The sequence below is a fragment of the Euprymna scolopes genome, chromosome 13, assembly GCF_053919585.1.
Source record: "Euprymna scolopes isolate OS-2025 chromosome 13, ASM5391958v1, whole genome shotgun sequence".
NCBI classification, from domain to species: Eukaryota; Metazoa; Mollusca; class Cephalopoda; order Sepiida; family Sepiolidae; genus Euprymna; species Euprymna scolopes.
In genome coordinates this window covers 24,596,212-24,620,987 of record NC_136494.1, presented here as the reverse complement: position 1 = coordinate 24,620,987, position 24,776 = coordinate 24,596,212, and the positions used below count along the sequence as shown (strand labels likewise).

At 34.8% G+C, this 24,776-nt stretch overlaps 1 protein-coding gene across 1 annotated transcript in view; it reads left to right on the top strand.

Moving 5' to 3' along the window:
* Window positions 1–24,776, top strand: part of LOC145291949 (uncharacterized) — a 370,326-nt gene that overhangs the window by 117,134 nt on the left and 228,416 nt on the right. The window contains exon 2 of the mRNA XM_080137877.1: window positions 12,874–12,914. Coding sequence (XP_079994003.1) covers window positions 12,874–12,914 — 41 coding nt within the window. The remainder of the gene's footprint in view (window positions 1–12,873; window positions 12,915–24,776) is intronic.

Below are 24,776 nucleotides of genomic sequence, written 5' to 3'. Positions count from 1 at the left end.
CGTCAAGAGGAGTGGCTTTTATACATAGGTAGGGGAGAGATAAAACATTATTATTATTATTATTATTATTATTATTATTATTATTATTATTATTGTTATTTATGGAAATCGCTTCAGACAAAGCCTGAGGCCACTTGCGCAAGAAACTAGAAAGTGTAACTTCAAGGTGAGTAACCAGTCAACGATGACGCTGGATTGAATTCGACCGCAGAAACCGTCAATTCTTCCTCCTTTGTCAGAAATAATGCTAATGGCGTGTGAGGACTAAAGGTCAAAGAAAAGGGAAAAGGAGTTATGAGTCCGTGGAACGTAAATACAACATCCACTTTTTATTCTCATTTATGAATAAAACCAAACTGGTATTTACTTCCGCCATAGTGCAGAGAGATGCGACTCAAGTTTAGGAAAGTTGTAACGGTCAAACTAGCGCCCCTGAAGAAGGAGCATTATGGCATACCAAAATTGCCGTAGCAGGTTAGTCAACTTTTCCAGGCAAGAGCGCTTCAGATAGTAAACAATAAAGTTACTCTCCCCCAAAGTAGGTAGGCAATACCTAGAATGGTGGACCCCCTAGGAATACAGAGAACTTTGCTGCATTGGCCTTTGTCAACAGGGACAAGTTTCTTTCAAAAAGTGGACCATATTTTGTTGACTTTGGAAGCTAGCGAATCGGTCAAACTTGATAAAAGCAAACTACCGTAGTGCGGTATATGTGCGGGCATATTTTCCTGTTTTTTATTAATAATGTAACAGCGCGCGGACACGCGTGTGGCAAGTATATGATGACGTAACCTTAAGGAAAAAAATGAAGGCTATTTTTAAAATGTGTGCGTAGACCGATGACCACAATAGAAACACGTGGGCGACATCGGAGTCGAGACCTGTTACGCATGGTGGCCGAGGGCGACAGGAAAAGATCAATAAATAAATATCTGTAAATAAATGTCGGTTGGTTACATAAAGAAAACAAAGTGAGTCGAGTTATTCCTTGTCTTCTGTTTCTTGCGACTGTGTTTACAACGTGTTGGGTTTCTACGTGCAAAAACGTTTCTTGTAAATGTGTGAAACGTTGCAATAAAAAATTGTTCTATATTCGAAAATTAGATTTTATACAGACATAATTAGCACATGAACATAAACCAAAAATACGAAAACTTTTAATCTCTCAAATAAATAAATCCAATCCCAAGATTTCACTAATCCTTATAGAGTCGTTCGTAGATTTAAAAATCGCAAATTGTCGTTGTCAATTTAATATTTTATATATTTTTTAAATATTTTCATCGATTAAAAAAAAAAAAAGGGATTAAACGGTTATATATTTAGTCAGTTTAACAATAACGAGGTGGTATCGGAAAGTTCTCATAATCTTCCGACTCTAATGGTATTTTTAATCAATATACGCACGCAGCTAAAACACTTCAAGGCTAAATATTTTCAATTTGTTTAAGCTACTAAAGAGTTGTTCTATCCTAGGGCAATAAGCATATAAAATAACAGGTTTACATTGCAGCGAACTTTATGGTAATTACTTTCAAGTAAACTGAATCGATGTTGTTAAATTGTCACCCTCGAAAAGACGAGTTGATTCCATTTCCGTTTAGGAAAACCGATTTTATTTTCTTATTGCAGGCAGTCTACTAGTTGGCCAGTTGTGTACATATCCTAAGAGCGATAGGGGCCTTCTATCTGAAAGTGGCAATGTTTGACGAGCAAGTTCGGAGATGCGACACTGTACAACTCATGCTCTATACCGATCCAAGATATGACAACAGAACCATTACTAGCACCCTAAAAATGCAAATGCGGACAGTTCAATGCTGGAGGGCACAGCGCAACGCATCAGCCGACCCAGGCTTCTGGTCTATAGTGTGCTTCCAAGTGGGGAACACATCATGCCACCTCACATCTTCGACGTTGGCTTGAAAGTCAACAGCAAAGTGTACCTGGATGTGCTGAAGAGTGTGGTGATCTTCCGATGCAATCAGGTGGCCTCTGGAAAACCCTGGCTGTGGCAGAACGACTCAGCGCCGGCCGACAAGTCCAAAGAGATCAAGGCTTGGCTTCAGAAGGAGTGTTACGACTTTGTACCTTCCTCTAACTGGCTTTCCTCCTCCCCCAACCTGAACCCGCTGGACTATTTCCTATGATCATACGTCGAGAACATCACTAACATAACCTCCCACAACACTAAATTCAGCCTGATCGCCGCCAGCCGCCGAGTATTAGCCGAGTATTCGCCGAACTCTCGTCGACGCTTGTGAAAAAGGTATGCTCCCAGTTCTGGACAAGTATCGAAGCGGTGATTGAGACTAAAGACATCTACGTTGAAAGAATTTTAGCGCTACTACATTATTAAGGTACCTGAATTGATTTATTCAATAAAAGTTTTCAAATAAAGCTGTAACATTGGATTTACTAGGGCGATAATTTTATTGTTTTACTCTATATTTTTTTGATTATTCAAACTATTGTTCTCATCTTAAGTGCTATTATTACAAGGTTTCGGTTGATATAACCTCTGATCTTCAGTCATATCTTGCACAACTCGTGAATATTCACGGAGTTTTGAACGAAACCCTTTATTTAATTCATGAGGTTAGTATGCTTTCGTTCTGTCAGCTATGAAAAAATAGTATTCTTAAATAATTTGCAATTGTAATCCTAATACTTGAACCTCCAACCTCCAAAAGAGCGTAACTTACAACTGAATTTAACTTGTTACGCTATGCATTAAAGCTCTTTGCAAATTCCCTTGTTCGACAAAAAGATTTCCAAATTCAATAAGTTACACCTGAAGATGATCAGATGTTACATCGACTGAAATATTGTCAGAATTATACTCAGGATTATAACGATAATTCAACTTACTAATCCTTATCTAAAAAAATTTAGAAAGGTTTTCATGCTATAGTTTTAGATCCAATCCAGGTTTCCCTTTTAGAGAGTTGGATTTTTAACATATTTAAATTGGCCTTGTGTCGAACTCTACTTCTGTAGAAATACAAATAACGGGGCCGTATTTCTGTTTTGTTTTAATTGACTATTAAGTAATTAGACATATTTTCCTCCTCCATGTATGCACTATATATAAATATATAAAAGGCAGTTGTCTGTGTGTATGTTTTTATGGCCGAAAAAAAAACTAAACAAACGAACAAATAATGACAGAACTTTCTTGGTCAGCGTTGTCACAAATGAATCTATATAATTATTAAACTCTGTGGACCTGGCGCCCTTGCTTGAATCTTGTCTTCGACGATCGGGCGATTCAATCTTTTAAAAAAGGGATGACAGGTAAATTTATATATATATATATATATATATATATATATATATATATATATATATATATATATATATATATTTAAATTCCTTTAATATACCAAAACCGGATCACTGTTCTACATTCAACAGGCTCCATTTCACAACTGACTCAGTTCAAACACCTGTAAAACATAAACCACAATTAGTTCAGAGCGGTAATTTGCCACATAACCCGTAGAAATATAAATCATCGCACATGCAAAATTACAGCTAGATCAGACAACTGGAAGTGGGTCAGGGGTATTATTTATTGCACGCCCCTCTTATATAGACATATATATGAGAGACCTGTTATGTAGCATTCATTTTCCTATTTATTTCATTAAATTTTAATTTATTATATTTATTTAAAACATTTTCCGGCTTATTCCTTCATTTGTTACTCCGTACGTTATGCTTTGAAAAAAGGCCAAATACCTTCTTTTTTTTTTAGGTCAAAATGCTTTAAACAAAGCCAAAATCACGACATTTCGCTTTTAAAAGAAAATCTGGCAACCTTGGACAAGAATATAAGTTTTCTGAATATCATCATAATAATATTACCAAGGACTTATTTTTTATTTATTTATTTTTTTTAGGTTACGATGTTTTGCCCCTGGTTACAATATTTGCCTCGCCTTACGGTGTTATTTATAATGTCATTTGGTTACACACACACACGTATATATATATATATATATATATATATATATATATATATATATATATATATATGTGTGTGTGTGTGTAAAATAAAATAAAAATTACAATTAAATTTACCAAAATGATCCAAGATGGTAAAACTATAGTATATTATTTATATTAAAGAATTAATATTTATAAAGTTATCTCAACCAGATGTAAAATCTCGATAAAACCAAATAGGAGATAGAACTTATAATACGAGCAAACAGTTAATAAAACATGTTAAAAAAAACACTTTGAAAAGGAGTTAAACACATATTTAATCAGAAAAGGAAACAGTAGATAAGTGGATAGTCCTTAATCCGCTGAGTTTGGAAGAAATACTTTCCTTCTCATCAATTGAATTTCAATTTGCACAAGTAAAATCCATGGAAATTCAATTAACTTTCTTGAAGTTATATATTTGGATTTTACCGTCACTGGATTATTTATCTTCCACCAGACTATCCATTCACGTGTAATCACCTTTTTCTTAACCATATTCCCTCTGCTTCACTTTTTGTTATCAAGTAAGATATTTGACTTACTTGTTGTTTCAGCAATTACTTTTGCATGCAAAATCCGATCCCGCATTTTGCTAATTCCTACCCTCTGAGTAGTAGGAAAGTATTTCCTCGAAACTCCGCGGATTAAGGACTATCCACTTATCTAGTGTTTCCTTTTCAGATTAATTATGTTTTTAACTTTTTTCAAAGTGTTTTGTAAAATGTTTTATTAACTGTTTGCTCGTATATATATATATGTATGTATATGCATTTTATTATGTACTGTATATTGTTACTAATTTTTAATGGCATAGCCCGGCTACTACTGTACGCTTAAATATAGTATTTTAATTTGCGCAGATTTCGTATTTATTATTATAGTGTTAATTATTTCATATTATGTTGTACTCAATATATAGTAATGATTTAAAAATTAAAAAAAAAATTATTTGAGTGCCATCAGCTAGAATCGAACCCGAAACCAATACATAAAAAAACATAGTTTCATGATTGAAACTATGTCTACATGTTTAGCAAATACTTATGTTTATTTGTGTTTAATATGGTTTGACTGTGGAAAAAAGTGTTAATTTTGTTAAATACAAGCTGGTTTTCATGGAAATAATGCTTTTAATAGACATGGTGCAAGAAAGTGCGGTCGGACGATCCACAGAGTTTTCTTATTAAGATTATTGTTCTAATATTGCAAGAAAGGGGCGCGTAGTAATTTCGATGTGGATCGGTTTTTCGTTATGGAAAGAAGTTAGCGAAACATTGCCTAAAAAGGGAAAGATTCAAAAGCAAGGAGAAGTATATTGTCTGACAAAAGGTGATGGACTAAAGGAGTAAATTAAAGATTCTTTCTTATTTTATTATGTGGATTGAACTATGTAGCACAACATTACTTTCTGGGTATTTATTAGTAGTTATTGACTTGGCTCATCTATATTTAAAATACAATGGACACTATTTTGATAAAAATGTTAATAAACTCATGCCTTGCGCGTTATTAGATTTTCTGCTCAAAACACTATTTCTTTTGCGCGACCCGGATAATATCAGCTTTATACAAGCATATTTATTGATTAAAGATATTTCCCTTTCCGTGGGCTTTCTTCAGGTCTTGCTAGCTATTAATTATTTCTGTAAATAAACATATTTAATTTATTTTAATTTATTATATTTATAAATAATAAATCCAGTATTCATTATTTCTGTAAATAAACATATATTTTAATTGATTATATTTATAAAAAATAATTTCAGTATTAATTATTTCTGGAAATAAATATATTTTATTTTTTTAATTGATTATATTTATAAAAATAATTTCAGTATAAATTATATCTGCAAATGAACATTTATTTTATTTTAATTTTTTATATTTATAAAACTAATTTCGTATTAATTATTTCCGTAAATAAACATATATTATAATTGATTATATTTATAAAAAATAATTTCAGTATTAATTATTTCTGGAAATAAATATATTTTATTTATTTTACTTGATTATATTTATAAAAATAATTTCAGTGTAAATTATTTCTGCAAATAAACATTTATTTTATTTAAATTTATTATATTTATAAAAACTAATTTCGTATTAATTATTTCCGTAAATGAACATATATTATAATTGATTATATTTATAAAAAATAATCTCAGTATTAATTATTTCTGGAAATAAATATATTTATTTTATTTGAATTTATTATATTTATAAAAACTAATTTCGTATTAATTATGTCTGTAAATAGACATTATTTTAATTTTGTTATATTTATAAAATAGGTTTCTTTAAATAAATATGTTTCAATGAAAATAATCAGTTTTCAGGTATTTCTATGTCAGCTATTTTCAACTGTCGTCTATTGTTATTGGCTTTATGTATTTCTTCATTAACCCCCTACGCCGATACAAAACAAAACAATAACAACTATGAGGATGTGGATAACAGTCCGCAAAAAAGAATGAATACACGCATTTTAGGATCCAAAGGATTCAAAATAAACAAGTGAGGCATGCATGGTTCCCCGTGAGGGCACAGTGAACGAGGCATAAAAAATGACTAAGTTCAGCATTTGCCCCCCCCCCCATGTAGCCCCAAAAGTCCCCAAGAGATATAAAATCCTGGTTTACTTTTGATCTGAAATGGAACACGTATATAAAATACATTGGCAAGGCCGCTCGAAAAATAGTGGGATCCTTCTACCTATCTAGTAGATATTTCACTGCTAATGCAATCCTCTACCTTTATAAGTGCCACATACGTCCAAGAATGGAGTACTGTTACCACATCTGGACATGAGCTGCTAGGAAGACCTTATCCTGCCTTGACAGAGTTCAAAATAGACTTCGTAGGCTCGTAAGGGATGCACTTTTCTCTTCCCCGCAGCAGCTTTCTCACAGAAGAGACGTTGCGGGCTTGTCTCTGCTTTATCTTTATTTTTGACAAGTGCTTGTCTGAGCTCTAATCTATGCTCCCCCACACCAAACTTTCACGAGAAACAATCATCTAGCTGAAAACACTATCAATAATTTCCCCTATTCTTTATCTGTGCCTAAACATAAACGTAGATTCCATGGACAAAGCTTCTTTCTTAGAACTGCACACCTGTGGAACTGTCTTCTGTTTGCCTGCTTTCAAGCTGGTCGTCTTCAAGTCCAACGTAAACAAGTCCTTGATGAGCCGTTCTCCTTTAGTAATCCAATTTACCAAATTTACACTACTAACGGTTATCATATTACCCCGTTGACTACTGTACCCTCTTTACCCCTTATCCTCGAGTGGCCTTTGGGTTTTGATAATTGGTCACTCCTATGTAAAAAGAAGACTATAAATATTAGGGTAGCAGTTCGCAAACAAATCAATGCATAGGAAGTCGTTGATCTGGGGAAATATACGAAAATATATACCGTGTTAACATTTATACTTCCCCCGCCTTGTCTTTTTTATAAACCGATAACTGCGGCCATTAATAGTTCTAACCTAACACAACTTTTAAGAATTGCAATGTTCTTTGCTGCTGTTTTTTTTTTAAACTGAAATTCATGATTATGAATTTGTACACAATTAATAACAATGATATTCATTACGTCGGGCAACTGCAGATAACCTTGCTAGTTAGAAAGGAAATACTAGACGAGATGTGTTAATAAGAGTATCGTTAACACATGGATAAAATATTTATACGGATATTTCCGATTGATAAATTGAATTATCCGGAAGTTTAGGAAATCTAATTACATTACAAGCTGCGCATGCCTAAACGCAAACATGCATTTCGCTTTTAACAACGTAATTGGATTTTTTTTTACAGAATAAATTATTAAGAAGATTTCCCATCTATTTTTATTTTAATACATTTATATCAGTGATTTCTATCAAATAAATTATCACTTGTCAAAAGAAGACAATTTATTTTCTATTGAATATATTTCTCATTATACGATAATATGAATCGATTAAATTATTATTTTATTCTTAAAAAATAAATGCATGACTGTTATTGCGACATGTTCATTCTGGAATACGGGAATGATATGACCCTGACTAAATGTGATTCAATAAGACTTCTCAATGCTCTCTATATATGATTCTTTGATTTCACTCACCTAATATAATGTTAATTATATATATATATATATATATATATATATATATATATATATATATATATATATATATATATATATATAGACGACGGTTCTCTGTTCGATCCTCGGCTTGGGAGAGGTGTTAGTCTAGCGGCACTGATGAGTTGTGAAACAACGAAACAGGTATGTATGTCGATGACTAAAATATATTTTATAAAGCTCCCCTCTTCGGTAGAGCACTCTCGTAAATTATCTTACTCGCTACTTAATTTAGCTGAAATAATGCGAAGTTCGCGATTTGTTTAAAAACAAACGTTTGAGCCCTCTACGAGTGGCGGACGGATATTTATTTAAATAGACATTCGGACAGTTTAATTTCGGCCACCGATTCCGTAGTCAGGGGGTAGGACTGCCAACTGTCATCACGACGGTTCAAGGTTCGATCCTCGGCTTGGGAGAGGTGTTAGTCTAGCGGCACTGATGAGTTGTGAAACAACGAAACAGGTCTGTATGTCGATGACTAAAATATATTTTATAAAGCTCCCCTCTTCGGTAGAGCACTCTCGTAAATTATCTTATTCGCTACTAAATTTAGCTGAAATAATGCGAAGCTCGCGATTTGTTTACAAAAAAACGTTTGAGCCCTCTATGAGTGGCGGACGGATGTTTATTTAAATAGACATTCGGACAGTTTAATTTCGGCCACCGATTCCGTAGTCAGGGGGTAGGACTGCCGACTGTCATCACGACGGTTCTAGGTTCGATCCTCGGCTTGGGAGAGGTGTTAGTCTAGCGGCACTGATGAGTTGTGAAACAACGAAACAGGTCTGTATGTCGATGACTAAAATATATTTTATAAAGCTCCCCTCTTCGGTAGAGCACTCTCGTAAATTATCTTACTCGCTACTTAATTTAGCTGAAATAATGCGAAGCTCGCGATTTGTTTACAAACAAACGTTTGAGCCCTCTACGAGTGGCGGACGGATGTTTATTTAAATAGACATTTGGACAGTTTAATTTCGGCCACCGATTCCGTAGTCAGGGGGTAGGACTGCCGACTGTCATCACGACGGTTCTAGGTTCGATCCTCGGTTTGGAGAGGTGTTAGTCTAGCGACACTGATGAGTTGTGAAACAACGAAACAGGTCTGTATGTCGATAACTAAAATATATTTTATAAAGCTCCCCTCTTCGGTAGAGCACTCTCGTAAATTATCTTACTCGCTACTTAATTTAGCTGAAATAATGCGAAGTTCGCGATTTGTTTACAAACAAACGTTTGAGCCCTCTACGAGTGGCGGACGGATGTTTATTTAAATAGACATTCGGACAGTTTAATTTCGGCCACCGATTCCGTAGTCAGGGGGTAGGACTGCCGACTGTCATCACGACGGTTCTAGGTTCGATCCTCGGCTTGGGAGAGGTGTTAGTCTAGCGGCACTGATGAGTTGTGAAACAACGAAACAGGTCTGTATGTCGATGACTAAAATATATTTTGTATATATATATATATATATATATATATATATATATATATAGTTTAGTGGGAATGGTAATTAATAAGAACTGAAGAAAGTGCTCAATACCTTTCTAAAGCAGATATGCGTTTTATTTTTTATCACCGCATTTTTTTTTACACACTGGTAACCACTTATCAAGGGCCGGAAGCCACTCAGGGATAAGGGTTATTGCAAGTAAATTACGTTAGTGTGGAGATTTGATGAAGTGTTTACTTAAGGGGGCGGTTCATTAGGAATTTGTTAACGTTTGACTTGAAGACATCCAAGTTGTAGTCAGGTGGGAAGCAGGCAGACGGAACAGAGTTCCACAGGCGTGCAGTTCTAAGAATCTTTCTTTTAAGTTACATTATTGTTTCAGCTACTTGGCCGTTTTTTTGGCCGTATATATTAGTTGGCAGCTCAGCGCTTCCTGGTCGCAGGAAACGATTAAATATGTAATTTCCATTTTTAGCAAATTACATATTTATACTGATAGAAAATTCTGTATCGATTATTATATTGAACCTAATATCTAGTAGTGAGATCAAAACTAAAAATACACATATATCACTTGGGTGCCATCAGCTAGAATCAAAACTATAACATACAACTCTCCACACCTAATCCTTAGTTTCTTAGTAACGCCCTCACACACACACACACACACACACACACACATATATATATATATATATATATATATATATATATATCATCCCTTTTTTAAAAGATAGAATCGCCTGTTCGTTGAAGACGAGATTTAAGCAATCAAGAAGTTATACATAAATCGCATAATTTCCGAAGCAAGATGCAAGCAAGTAAGTAAAGCCTACACAGTTTTCGATTATATTTATATAACTACTTCATTTAATCACGTAAATTAATATACGACAGTATAAATTTATGCGTAAACTTTAAGTATTAACTTCAACAGTGCTGAATAAGTAGGTAAAGCTAGGTAGTAAGTTATAAAATATATATGGCGATTAAGCTACACAGTATATTCCGCGTTTCATCCACGCTAGGATTCATCAGGCTTATGCGAGAATTTTGTGGTTGTCTCGCGTTTTTATATACGCACCGAATGAAAACAGTACTAGCAAATCAATACTGGGAACTGAAGGTGGACGTTCACCGGAAGTTGAATGGAAAATAGTAAGACATGCATGTACATGTAGGGACCTATGCGATCACTGTAGATTAAGTATGAATGAGAAAGACGTTATAAAAGTGAAGGAGAGAAATAGCGAACAACTGTGTGCACAAGATAAACTTTACTCTCCGCTACCGTTACAAAAATAATTTTAAAATTGACAATAACAATAGAAAATAATATAAATAAAACAAAATAAACATATATTCAAATAAAAAAATTATAAATAAACCTAACATAATATCCAAACATAAACCAAAACACAACATAACATATATAATTACACCTATGCTGAAAATAGGTCAGCTTCCTACACACAAGGGATATTTACCATTCCCATAAAACACATAAAAGGAGGGGGCAAAGTTATGGTAAACTGTACTTTTGTCTTGTAAGTGTCTGCCCGTCAGCTGATTAGGATAAGCCCCGTTACTACTAAGAAACGGATTGGCTAACTAGCAAATTCAATACTATAAGTGTATATAAAAATGCGCGATAACTACAAATTTCCGCATGAGCCTGAAACGCAGAATATTCGGCGTAGCTTAAATTACCATATATATTTTCATCCATTACCACCTAGTTCTACCTATGTATTGAGCACTGTTTAAGTAAATACTGAAAATGTAAGCAAAAAAAGTATATCTTCTTATATTAATTCATGTCAATAAATGAAATAGTCACATATATACATATATATATTTATACGTATATATACGTATATATATACATGTATATATTTACATGTATATATACGTATATATATATACATACATATACATGTATATATACATACACATACGTACACATATATATATACATATATACACATACATATATACATATATATACGCATACATATATACACATACATATATATACATATATACATATATATATACATATATACACATACATACATATAGATATGCATATATACACATACATACATATATATACATATATACACATACATACATATATATATACATGTATACACATACATATATGTATACATACATATATACACAAACATATATGTATGTGTGTATGTGTGTGTTGTTTTTTATAAGTTCTTAAATCTGCGAGGCAGAAACATCAAACTAGGCGAATGGCCGCTTGGCATGTGAACTTCGATGACAGCCGACTCAAAGAGCTGTTATCAGAAAGTTACATTTTACTGTCAGTGAATTCTAGCCAGGCGCTTTAGTCTGACAGATAATCTTTAATTTTACTTTCAGTGATAAACGCTATCTCGACATGCTATACTTAAAGATATGTTTATAAACACTTTAGTGTTACACTGTTTATTTTCGAACTATTTGATTTCTCTAGACTACTGTTCTCATTTTTAGTGCCATTTTCATTGCGTTTCGGTAACCTCCGACCTTCTTCAGGTGTATGATGTCGAAATCGTGTATCTTTCTGTCGAACTAAGGAATCAGCGCCGAATTTCGGACGGAAATCTATTTAATTTTCGGGGGTAGCATGCTCTCGTTCCGTCGATCATGACTTAGTAGGTCCTAAGTAATTCACAATTATATTTTCGCTTGTCCACACTTAAGATTCAACCTACAACTTTCAGAAGAATGTCACGTTTACAACTGAATTTTCCCAAATACTCTTCCCACTGCGCCACAAGGAATTAAATTGATTTTTCCAAGTATTCTAATCACTGCGCCAAGGGCTCCTAACTGTAATTGTAAAAGTGATATTCACCCGATGGTTGAAGGGTCAATTCCCAATGTAGGTATCGAAAAATACAATTGCAAATTACTTATGAGCTCTATACAGTCATGGCTGATAAAACAAGAGCATGCTAACCCCGTTTAATCAACAAAGATTTTGTTAGAAATTTCATCCAAATTCTCGAGTTCGACAAAAAGATTCCCGAGTTGGACCAGATACACCTGAAGAAGTCGGAGATTATATCGACCGAAACGCTGGATCTTAAAAAAAAAAAGGTTCTAAAATTTATTGTTTTCTTCAACAGCTATTGCACGAATTTACCCCATTTCACATTCGGCGAAGGTCGTCCAGTTCTCTGTTGTAATACGTGTAAGAAAGATTTAATTTCGTAACACAAAATCATCAAACGTACAATTTATGTCTCTAATCTGTTTCAGGATGAGGAAAGACTTCAGGATGAGATACAGAGAATCAGAGGGTAAGTTTATTTTCACAGTTTTTTTTGTTAATAATTAAGTTTATTTCATAACTGGCTTTGACAAACTTTAACTAAAACCGAAGAGGTTAAAAGTATACGTTTCTATTTACTCGTATAGACACAAGGGAAAAGTATAACAGTTTTAATTCAGAGAAAATAGCTCCAAGTGAGTAATTTCGGATTGGTAGAAAAATTAAAATTGCCGTTTTTTGCGTTTTCCTTTTGCATCATGCAAAAGGCGTCACGTTAAAACTCGAAACTCAGCAAAAATAAAATAAAATATGCAATTAAACAAAAGTATATTCAAAGATCCTATCTAGCAACATTTGCAGTAAGATACGACATAATTTTTCAGTGTAACCATCGCTTAATCCATGAACTTCCAAAGATAACTCATTCATATGAGAATGAGTTAACCCACGAAATCATTTGTTGGTCAGCATAAATTTGGAAGACTTCAAACAAATGAAATGTTGCAATGTATTCAAAGAATGAAAAATCTGCAAGGAAAGTTACAAACTCGATATAGAAATAGTCTATCAATGCAAATACTCAAAGAAGCAATTATAAAATGGCGGAATAAAATTAAACAGTAAAGAGCAAGAATCAAATTGAGTATAGTACGGACTGTTCGTTAACGGTGCAATGATTAATTCGAATAAATACAAATCTAGAAATCCTTGAATAATGGATGTGAATGGTTCCAAAAAAATCCGAATATGAATGAATGCAGAATTCCTCGTTAGTTTTGGTTTCGGTTTCTATTATAGCTGAAGGAACTACAATTATATATATGTATATATATATATATATAGAGAGAGAGAGAGATCCTCAAAGACAGGAAATATCCAACTAGCCATAGATTCTTTGAGGATCTTCCTCTAGTAGAAACAATATGTAAACTCATTCTGGACTCACAGTAATAAATTTCTTATATACTGCTCTGGCTACACATTGAGCACTCTAGTCCGGTTTTTTCACCACTGGTAAATATATATATATATATATATATATATATATATAGGGGGGGATTCGGTTTCGATTCAAGCTTATGAACCCAAGTCATATAGGTGTATTTTTTTTAATCCCAACTTGATGATATATGAAAATTGATAGACCATTAACTCTATAATAATATATATGAAATCTGCAAGAATTGAAATATTTAAGCGAATTCTACAACCTGGCTATACCGGGTGTCCCTTCCAGCTTGAATAAATACTTTTGCAATTTTAACAACATGGATAGAAACATCATATTATATCAAGCATCTTTATGCCTTGCATAGGGTGATTTCCATGAAATAGTTTGTGCATTAATAGAAAACCATAACCAAAAGTAATAATTGTTCACATGTGTCCTAGAATATCTCTAAAAGATTGAGGTAGGCAAACAGCGAGTTGTCACTTCGGCAACTCGAAATGTATTTTTTGCGCTTTTGTCTTGTTTGCGATCGAATTGTGACAATGTATAGTATATTAGTGTAACAGTTTATTTTTCTTTGCTGTACAGTATTCTTATTGCAATTTCTGTCCTTGAACGCGCATCAATGCAATATAATGTCCGCTATTAAAGCTAATCGATTTAAAAATACATTTGGCATCTGTTTATACAAAGGTAAAAACCTTGTCTGCTAATGTTCACTTTGGACGGCTTATATCTGCTGCTGTGCACTCAGCTATCTTCCGATTTCGCTCTAGAAGTAAATGGTGAAGCAAGGTTTCATCCATTGACATATTGCTAAAACAAAAGCAAACAATTGTTTTTGATCGACTGTAACAAAAATGGCAATCATGTTGTCATACATCTAAAATTCACAATCGACTTAACAGGGTTTGTAGATTTTTTTCTTGTTTCCCGTACAACTAAGAAATTCGGGTGATATGAATGCTCAGCACCATTATATAATTTGGGTCTGTACAACTGCTTTTGAAGTCCGCATACTACCTTTTAACCGTTGTTATCTATGAACGAGAGTACAATTAGCCCTTGTGACTTTTACAGTGCTTCCTCCTTCAAAAAAAATGACTTATAAATATACGCAATTGAAGAATTTTCATAGTTTTGAAATTTTGTAACATTGAAGTATTTTCATAGTTTTGAAATTTTGTGACATTGAAGTATTTTCATAGTTTTGAAATTTTGTGACATTGAAGTATTTTCATAGTTTTGAAATTTTATGACATTGAAGTATTTTCATAGTTTTTAAATTTTGTGACATTGAAGTATTTTCATAGTTTTGAAATTTTGTGACATTGAAGTATTTAGATAGTTTTGAAATTTTGTGACATTGAAGTATTTTCATAGTTTTGAAATTTTGTGACATTGAAGTATTTTCATAGTTTTTAAATTTTGTGACATTGAATATTTTCATAGTTATGAAATTCTGTTACATTGAAGTATTTTCATAGTTTTGAAATTTTGTGACATTGAAGTATTTTCATAGTTATGAAATTCTGTTACATTGAAGTATTTTCATAGTTTTGAAATTTTGTGACATTGAAGTATTTTCATAGTTTTGAAATTTTGTGACATTGAAGTATTTTCATAGTTTTGAAATTTTGTGACATTGAAGTATTTTCATAGTTTTTAAATTTTGTGACATTGAAGTATTTTCATAGTTTTAAAATTTTGTGAAATTGAAGTATTTTCATAGTTTCGAAATTTTGTAACATTGAAGTATTTTCATAGTTTTGAAATTTTGTGACATTGAAGTATTTTCATAGTTTTAAAATTTTGTGACATTTAAGTATTTTCATAGTTTTGAAATTTTGTTACATTGAAGTATTTTCATAGTTTTGAAATTTTGTGACATTGAAGTATTTTCATTGTTTTAAAATTTTGTTACATTGAAGTATTTTCATAGTTTTGAAATTTTATTACATTGAAGTATTTTCATAGTTTCTAAATTTTGTTACATTGAAGTATTTTCATAGTTTTGAAATTTTGTTACATTGAAGTATTTTCATAGTTTTTAAATTTTGTTACATTGAAGTATTTTCATAGTTTTTAAATTTTGTTACATTGAAGTATTTTCATAGTTTTGAAATTTTGTTACATTGAAGTATTTTCATAGTTTTGAAATTTTGTGACATTGAAGTATTTTCATAGTTTTAAAATTTTGTTACATTGAAGTATTTTCATAGTTTTTAAATTTTGTGACATTGAAGTATTTTCATAGTTTTTAAATTTTGTTACATTGAAGTATTTTCATAGTTTTTAAATTTTGTTACATTGAAGTATTTTCATAGTTTTGAAAGTTTGCGACGTTAGCTTCACTTAAGTGTTATTCGCAAATCAATCATACGATTCAGGTAAGGTTTTAACAGGTGTCGTTTGAAGATAAGTGCTTTATAAGAGTCATATCTCGTTCTTGTTAGTGGCGCCAACTATATGTCCTAACCGAGACTTATTTAGTGGTATGTTTCTGCTGATCAGTTATGCTAGACTCTTCTGCATTGTATGGGTATGGCATTAAAAGACATTCAGTTGTGGAGCCTTTTTTATTTTTGAGACTGTGACGAAATACGGAATTGTCCTTTATTTGTCATTCCTCCCAGGTCCATATTGGCTGGAAATGTAAATACCTATTGTAGCATCTGGTGCTACCATATGTCTGAAAATACGAACTTCCTGATTAAAAATGTACCAAACCTTACTGTTATTGTTCTTCCCTTTTTCTTTTGAAAAAAGTCAATCTGGTTATGCAAAGCCCCCAAAACACAAAAATGTATATTAAGAAACAACAAAAGGAAACACCATCTTCTATAATATAAATATCACGTGTCTGTTTGTATGTATGTATAAATGTATGTCTGCCTGCCTAAAACTTTCGACAGGTGCAAAGGATTTTCACGAGATTGGTATCGAAAAATTTGCCAAAAACATTAATTTCTTCCCCCTCAACTGAGTACTTTTCTACAGGGAGGGTCGATGTTTTCGCTGACATTTTTTGCAAGTCATCCAATCCTCACATTCACGCTTAAAACGCATTATTTCGACCGGGCATGATGTCACAACCACGGTAAGATAGTTTTTGGGGTGGGAGGTGGGGGTCACTTCTTTTTCCTCTAGCGCGTTACGGGTTCGATCTCGTTTACTACTACTTCTTATTTTATTTATTTTTATTTATTTTTTTTTATTTTGACGTTCGCAATTTTCCTTTTTGTTTGCTCAACCAACACCCTTACACACACCTCCGCTTTATTTTCCCATTTCGCATTACAGGATCGAACCTGTCCGCCTACTACAACTTTTTTCTTTTCTTTTTTATTTATTCATTTATTTATTGCTCAACATACACTTCCAAACACCCGGGCAACACCGGGCACCCAGGCTAGTTAATAAATATTTGAAGATATAAAGCTCTTGAAGGATAACACTTTTTTTTCCAAAATTACTAGATCTTGTATTAAAATAACACGTAGTTGTTTGATGTGCCGTTAAAACAAAAATTAAACAAACAATCTTCTTCATTGCTAAAAGAACAAAATCTGTGGAAGCATTTCCAAGATATCAGGTTTAGTTAATCTAGGCACATTTAATTCTATTTGAAAAGGGCATTTAGAATTTCTTTCCCTAAATCTTAAGACTTTAAGGTAATTCTAATCTGGTAATAGATGCCGACCGACGTGGATTATGGAATGGACTCTCCAAATCCAGTCAGGTCACATCCATTACATTAACTTCCGAATTGTTGGTCCAATTGAAAAACATATGCATACATAGGTAAAACTAAGACAATCACGTTTCCAATATCATATAACAATGGGATAATCAACCTTAGTTGGTACTTGTGCATGTGTTACTGAGCTGAAATAAGAACGTTAATTTTTAGAAATGTATTCGTAACATAGCGGGGGGAGGTTGTTTTGGAACTATTCTCTACATCCACCTAAAAATTTAATTAAAAAAATACGTATCGTAAAAATAGAATTTAACTTGAAAATAGAATTTTTTTTAAAAAGTTGTAACATAGATGTATAAGCAACCCAGGTGTAGTGAAATAAATAGCAAGTAAATAGATCCAGTGTTACCCGGGATTAATTGAGAATCCAAAAATGGCTCATACTTATTTATTTATTTGGGAACTGTTGCTATTGTTTCACCACGTTTCGGGGCTCGTGGCGCGGTGGATAGAAGCGTTGAGTCTCTACGGTGTCCAGGTGAGCAATGTCTTAAGATAGCGGTTTCAATCCTTTCCAAAGCAGGCTAGATGATTAATTGGTCCAAACGTGGTGAGACAAAAACTATGGAAGGCAGTAATTACTGAAGATATAGTTACAAGACTAAGCATTCCTATCCCGCTCAGGTTAATCACCTGAGGAAGGCCAAAGGTTGACTTGGCCGAAACGCGATGAAACAACAAATATAAAGATGAAGATAATAGTTTGCAAAAAATAAATAAAATCCACTAATCTCAACAGAACAAGAAATAAGATTTCGGTGACAATAAATTATTGGGAGTATAAGAAAAATGTTTCATACTCCCAATAATTTTATAGTCACCAAAATCAGTGCAATCGCCCATTTTCAATCAACAAGCTTGACTTCTTTTTCTAATTGATGACTGTGGTGTACTGGGATAAACATCACATACCTCCCCAGAGTTACTCATCCCACAATCCATTGTAGTCTGTATTACACTGTAGAGAAGCTACTGCTGGTTTTTAAAAATTATTTTTATATAATGGCGTGAATTAAAGCTTAAAATACACACGCCAAATATTATAGTGCTGTAAACGGAAATATTTTTTTCGTACGCTGCCCTGTCTTATAAAGCGTCTACTGTTGATAGTATACACCGTGCTGTTCTGCTTGTGTGGTGAAATAATTTCTCAAATTCACTTGTGATATTAGGCTGTATAAGGGTGTGGATTTTTTTATTGACTGTTCCTTATTTAATCGGAATTGTTTCTATTACTGATTTTCAATACTTATCAGGGGGTTTCGATGTAAAACCTATATAATAACACCCCCATAACCATAAAATAAATTTGTGTAAAATTTCGAAAAAAAAACTGCCCAGCAATTTTGAAGTTCATGGAGAACGATCACGCAGACAAATTGTATTTTATAAAGATAACAAGAATCATCCAGCAGTGGCAATGGGAGTATAATCTTATCAGATAAAATATAAGTTATAAAAATCTGTTCAATAGGATACAAAGAGGAAAATAATAAATGTGATGAACGTTCCAAAATTCTTTTTGACACTACCAATCAAAGATACGTGATTGACAATCAGTCCACCGAGCCGGCTCGAAGCAGCATGAGTTACCTTGCTCTGTCTGAATTAATAATGAGTCCGTGCATTCCCAGCAGACCCTCCCTTCCAAGAGTCATGTTTTCTTTTTGAGAAAGTCTTGCTTTTTTTTTTTTTTTTTTTTTTGGGCAATCTTATGAAACATTTCTGCTATGGATTACTGTCGGGAAACGATAAATATTACGAAGAAGCCAGCAAAAAAAAAAAAAAAAAAAAACTGCGAAAGGAAACGACTGTAAAACAAAAACATAGATAATTTAGAATAGTCGTATATTAGTTCTGCTACTGCTTGCAAAACTCAATCATGTTCTGTAAAGTCAAAAAAATATTCTAAAAACCAATCACACCAAACACCATAATTTAATATCTGGAGATATAAAGAATTTTAAGAATACAATATTTGTCTAAAATTACTGGATTTGGCATTAAATAACCCCAAAAGGATTAATATTACATAAAACAAAACAACCACACCAAAGCAAATATGTTGGTTTCATAGTATTAAACTCGGCGTGTGTTCAAGGAAACTAAGAAAAAAATGATTATTTTTGTTCTATTTTAAGTAAATACTGTTACAACGTATCTCAGCCCTACTGGGGACAGTAGAGATGAGTGATGTAACGAAATATATTTAAAAAAAGTTTCCCAGGTTCCCTGATAATGCGTTGTTATGGGAATGGGATAACGCCTCGAAGACAACAATAAAATGAAATCACATAAGAAATAACGAGGACAAGTATCGTCGAAAAATTAACAAACTTTTTTATATAAAAATAAAATAAATAAAATTCAATTCAGGAAAAGAAAATTAAATATGTCTTACTAAATGAAATGATTTAATGATTTAAATTCTACCGAGAGAAAAATATATCAACAGTCAATGTTCACATGGAAGACAAGAAATCGTCTGCTCAATTAGATACATGAAGAGAGGGATGATTGAGAAATGAAAGTTTTGGTTGAAAAACATCACTGAATGTCCTTTAAAATATCTTCTTTCTTTCGTCGCTTGTTTTATATATACATTTCTTTCCTATAAAGTGTTTATATTTGATTACGCGCGCGCAGGTTAGTTTTCGTACTCCTGTCCTTCGGATTGTTTACGTTTCATTACGCGCGTGCGTGTTAATTGCTCCAAGTATTTGTTTCTGAAGCTCATCGAAGTCCTTGATTTATAATAAATATTGCGCTGCTCCTTGGATCCTTCCTTCGCTGGGTTCATTCTTTTCTTCAGTCAATATTCTAACTTTGACCGCTGATCAAAACAGATTTTTACCGTCGCTGCCAACATCGGCTTGTGTCGTTGATATTTACCTCCGCGACGCCGCTACCATGCTGCCGTCGCCTTTCGCTGGCTTCACCACCCCGACCTTCGTTTACTTACGTCTTGTCGCTTTGAAGCATGAGGCTCCACTGACTGTTGACAACTTTTTTTCAGTCACCTCTCTCTATATACGGTCTATCTCTCTCTTTCTCTATACAATTTATCTCTCTTTCTCTAATTAGTTTATCTATATATATATATATATATATATATATATATATATATATATATATATATATATATATATATATATACGGCCCATCTCTCTCTCTATACGGTTTAGTTCTCTCTATCTTTTTTCTCTCCTCTCTTTCTCATCTATAAGCTTTCTTTTCTCTTTCCTCTTCCACCCTTCGTTCACAGTATCTCTGTCTCTTCCTTCTCCTCCTGCTCGCAGGCCTCCTCCTCCCCCTTTTTTCGTTTTGTTTAGAAAATATGAACGACGAGAATCTTTTTGGCGCAAAAAATGATACAATAAATAAAATATGCTGAAAATATATCTCCTCTCGGCTAAAAATCAATAAAATAATAAATTATACATTTTAATAAATGTATCACGATATGTAGATGGAGTAAATCGCCAATCTTTTACGAAAAACACCCGTCTAGCTGAAGCCACTGTCAAAAATTTTCCCAACACTCTATCTGTGCCTAAATCTAAACGTAGATTCCATGAATACAGCTTCTTTCTTAAAACAGCACGCCAGTGGAACTCTGTTCTGTCTGCCTGTTTCCCACCTGACTACAACTTGGATGTCTTCAAGTCCAACGTAAACAAGTTCCTGATGGGCGGCCCCCTTAAGTAGACGCTTTATGAAATCTCAACTATAACGTACAACGTACTGTACATGCAATAACCCTTATCCCCGAGTGGCTTCCGGACCTTTATAAGTGGTGACATCCTTGTAAAAAAAAACAAAAAGAACTGTAACTCTTAACCCTTATCCTCGAGTGGTCTCTGGGCCTTGATAAGTGTTGATGCCTATGTAAAAAAAAGCATATCACATCCGGAACGTCAATATAAATTGTTTTTTGCTTATTTTAAATTTAGCGACAATGGAAGTAGCAGAGAAGCCTGTAGTGTCAAGAAGGCACTAATAAGTCGTCAATGTCATCGAAAAACGGCGTTATTTAACTGTGAAATTAGTTGTACAACATTCATGGTCAGCATTATCTATCATTAATAAAAATTCGCGACAAACTCCAAAATTTACATTTTAAATTTTTTGTAATCGTATTAAAACGATTGGTAATGTTGAAATAATTTTCAATTATGACTTAAAACTGCAAATCAGCAAGGCGATGACGCTTATGATTTTTTTTTTTTGAGGTGGGGGGTTAAGGATATAAGAAATATCTTTTTTCAAGTAAAATTTTATTCCCGTTTCCGTTAGTTAAAAAGAAAATGGGAAATAATTCATATATTTTCTTCGGGAATTTAAGAAATCTGTCTCCCTCTTTTTTCTTCTTTACATGGGGATCATCATTTATCAAGGCCCGTAAGCCACTCTGGGATAAGGGTTATTTTGTGTACAATAATCAATGGGATAATATCGTAGTAATAGTTGGTATTGGAGATTTGATAAAACTTCTTACTTAAGGGGGCGATTAATCAGGAATTTGTTTATGTTGGACTTGAAGATGCATGACCTTCACCTTCACCGAGGTGCACGACTTATATGACCTTCACCTTCACCGAGGTGCACGACTTGACACAAAAAAAACAACAACTTCTTAATCAACTGCTAACGCACGCGTCACTGTAACGTCCAATGACAACAACAACAACCTTCTCACTCGACCTGCCTTTTATACCACTCTCTCAATCCCTCCTATTGCGCATGCGCCCGGAGATTCCTGAAAACCTTTAGACTTCCGCTTATAAAAACCCAAGTTTTGTTGTCGCGCATGCCTACACAAGACACAAACTCGTGGGCGTTTCTTTTGTTGGTAAGTACTACACTCCCCCCCCCCCTGATCTGATGATCACATAGAGTACACTCCGGGGGTGGCCTCTTAGTTCGCTGGCTTCTGCGAAGGGTGGTATTTACAATGTCGGATTCAGGTTCTGGTTCTGGTTCTGGTTCTGATCCTGCTTGATCAGACGAACTACAACTCTCACTCTCTTGCTCGGTGACCTCACATCAACAGCTCATCATCTGATGATTCATCGCTCTCTGTAGTTGTGGGATGTACTTCACTAGCTGGGCGAAGATCGCGCACATGGCGTGGGGTTCCATCAACAAGGACCGACTGGTGTCTGACCACTTCAGATATTCGTTTTGGTGTGATATTATACCAATACGTGGTCTCCCTAATGGTGCATTGCTTTCTGGCAGCAATTCTCTTAATGCTGCAATGGCTTCTCTCAGCAATGCCATTCCCTGATGGAACATGAGCACATCGCAGTCGTAGTCGGTCACCCCACTCATTCAACAACTGCGGAACTTGGTGGCTACAAAAAGCAGCATCGTTGTCCGTCAATACCTCTTCCTGCGCACCTCGCTAAAAAAAGATAGATGACAGTTGGCGGACAACATTCGCTGAGTCCTGCCTGGTCATTTGCCGCCACACCGCAAAACGAGTGGGTCCACAGTCAATAAGGGTTAGAAAGGGCTTACCACTGTAATGGGTAATATCCATCGCTACTCGTTGCCACACATGCTCAACCTCCAGTCGCCCCTTCTGCCATTGCTCAGGTGCAGGATCGATAAACTGGCATGCCTCACAGTGCTTGATGATCTGCCTGATATCTGCCCTTGTCACTGCCGGGTCCTCGCAAAATACAGAGTTCTTTTGATACCTGACCTGGATGTCCACTCTGCACATGAATTCTTTGTATTTGGCATGAGCTAATCGCGCAAACTGTGCAAGATCGAGAGCGAACCCAAAGCCTGCCTTCACAGCTTCATACCATTTGTGAGGCACATGGATTAGTTGGTCTGCACGATTACAGTGTGATGCCACGAGCGTTACACTTACCGACAGGTCATACTCCGATACCATACTCTTCAGGGTGTTTAGCTTCCGCCGGATTAACATCTCAGTAGCTGCCTGAGTGCGGACTCTCGTTCGTCCCGAAAGAGTGTCGGACACCCAGTGGTAGACGCAGAGAGAATCCGTGTACAAATGCAACTTCTTTGACTGCATTGCATTTAAACCCTTCACAACAGCATCCAGTTCCGCCCGGTTGATATGTTGAGCATCATTCACGGGTCGCAGCCAACACGTGTCTTCAATTACGTTTCCACGTTGCTCCAATAACACTCCCAATGCCAAAGAACTAGCGTCAACCCACACATTCACAGTGTCCCCATCGACACACCATTCTCCATGGGCAGGGTCCTCCTTGTCAACTCTCTCTAGAATTTCCGTCGTCATCAGAGTCAGAAACATCATCCCAGTAGTACTAAACTTGCCCTGCGCTTGATGACGCCCACAGCTGCTCGGTCCCAGCCACACGCTGGTAAGTGACCAATAAATTTCCCACACAAGGAAAAAATAGTCCGCCGCGTAATAACATCAAGGATGTTTGGAATCTCACTGCCACGTCTCCATCGTAAGGTACCGTCTTTCCCGCAGACGTCCAATCCTAATACCCGTGCTCCATCCCTCAGACGTTCGGGATCCTTGCACTCCAACCCGAATGGAGCTAACTTTTTTCTGACGTGCGACGCAGATTGTATATCTTCATTGACGTACACATCGTCAATATAGGCCGATGTTTCGTCCTCAGTGGTCTTTTCCTGGGACAACACTGCAGTTACAATGGTCTTCATGATTTGCGGTGCCACATTCAGCCCAAAGCCAAGTCGAGTAAGGCAGTATCTCTGACCCCAGAACCACACTGTCTGGAACGGCCACAATGTCTCATCCACTCGCACCTGCAAATAAGCCTTCCGCAAGTCTACTATAGACACATTGGAGCCCTTCTAGCGTCATTCTCTCAGCTTGCTGGCGCACACGTCAGCATCGGCAGTGTACGTCTCACTGTATCTATTGAATTCATGATAGTCCAGCACCGGACGAACTTTTGATTTGTTATGCTGGACTACCGCCATTAAGGTAATCAGACCCTTGGGTGGTCCCAGCTTGTTGGGGTAGGGTATCAGCCATCTCTTCCGATAACAACGCCCCCCCAGTGTCTTAATAGCATCATATCCCAACAGTACATCGAATCCCAGCAAATCCCCTCGCATCACAAGCACATTAATGGCTGCGGCCACACCAGAGTCTGTGGTGACTTTGACAGTTTCGGCTCCACAGCAAGCTT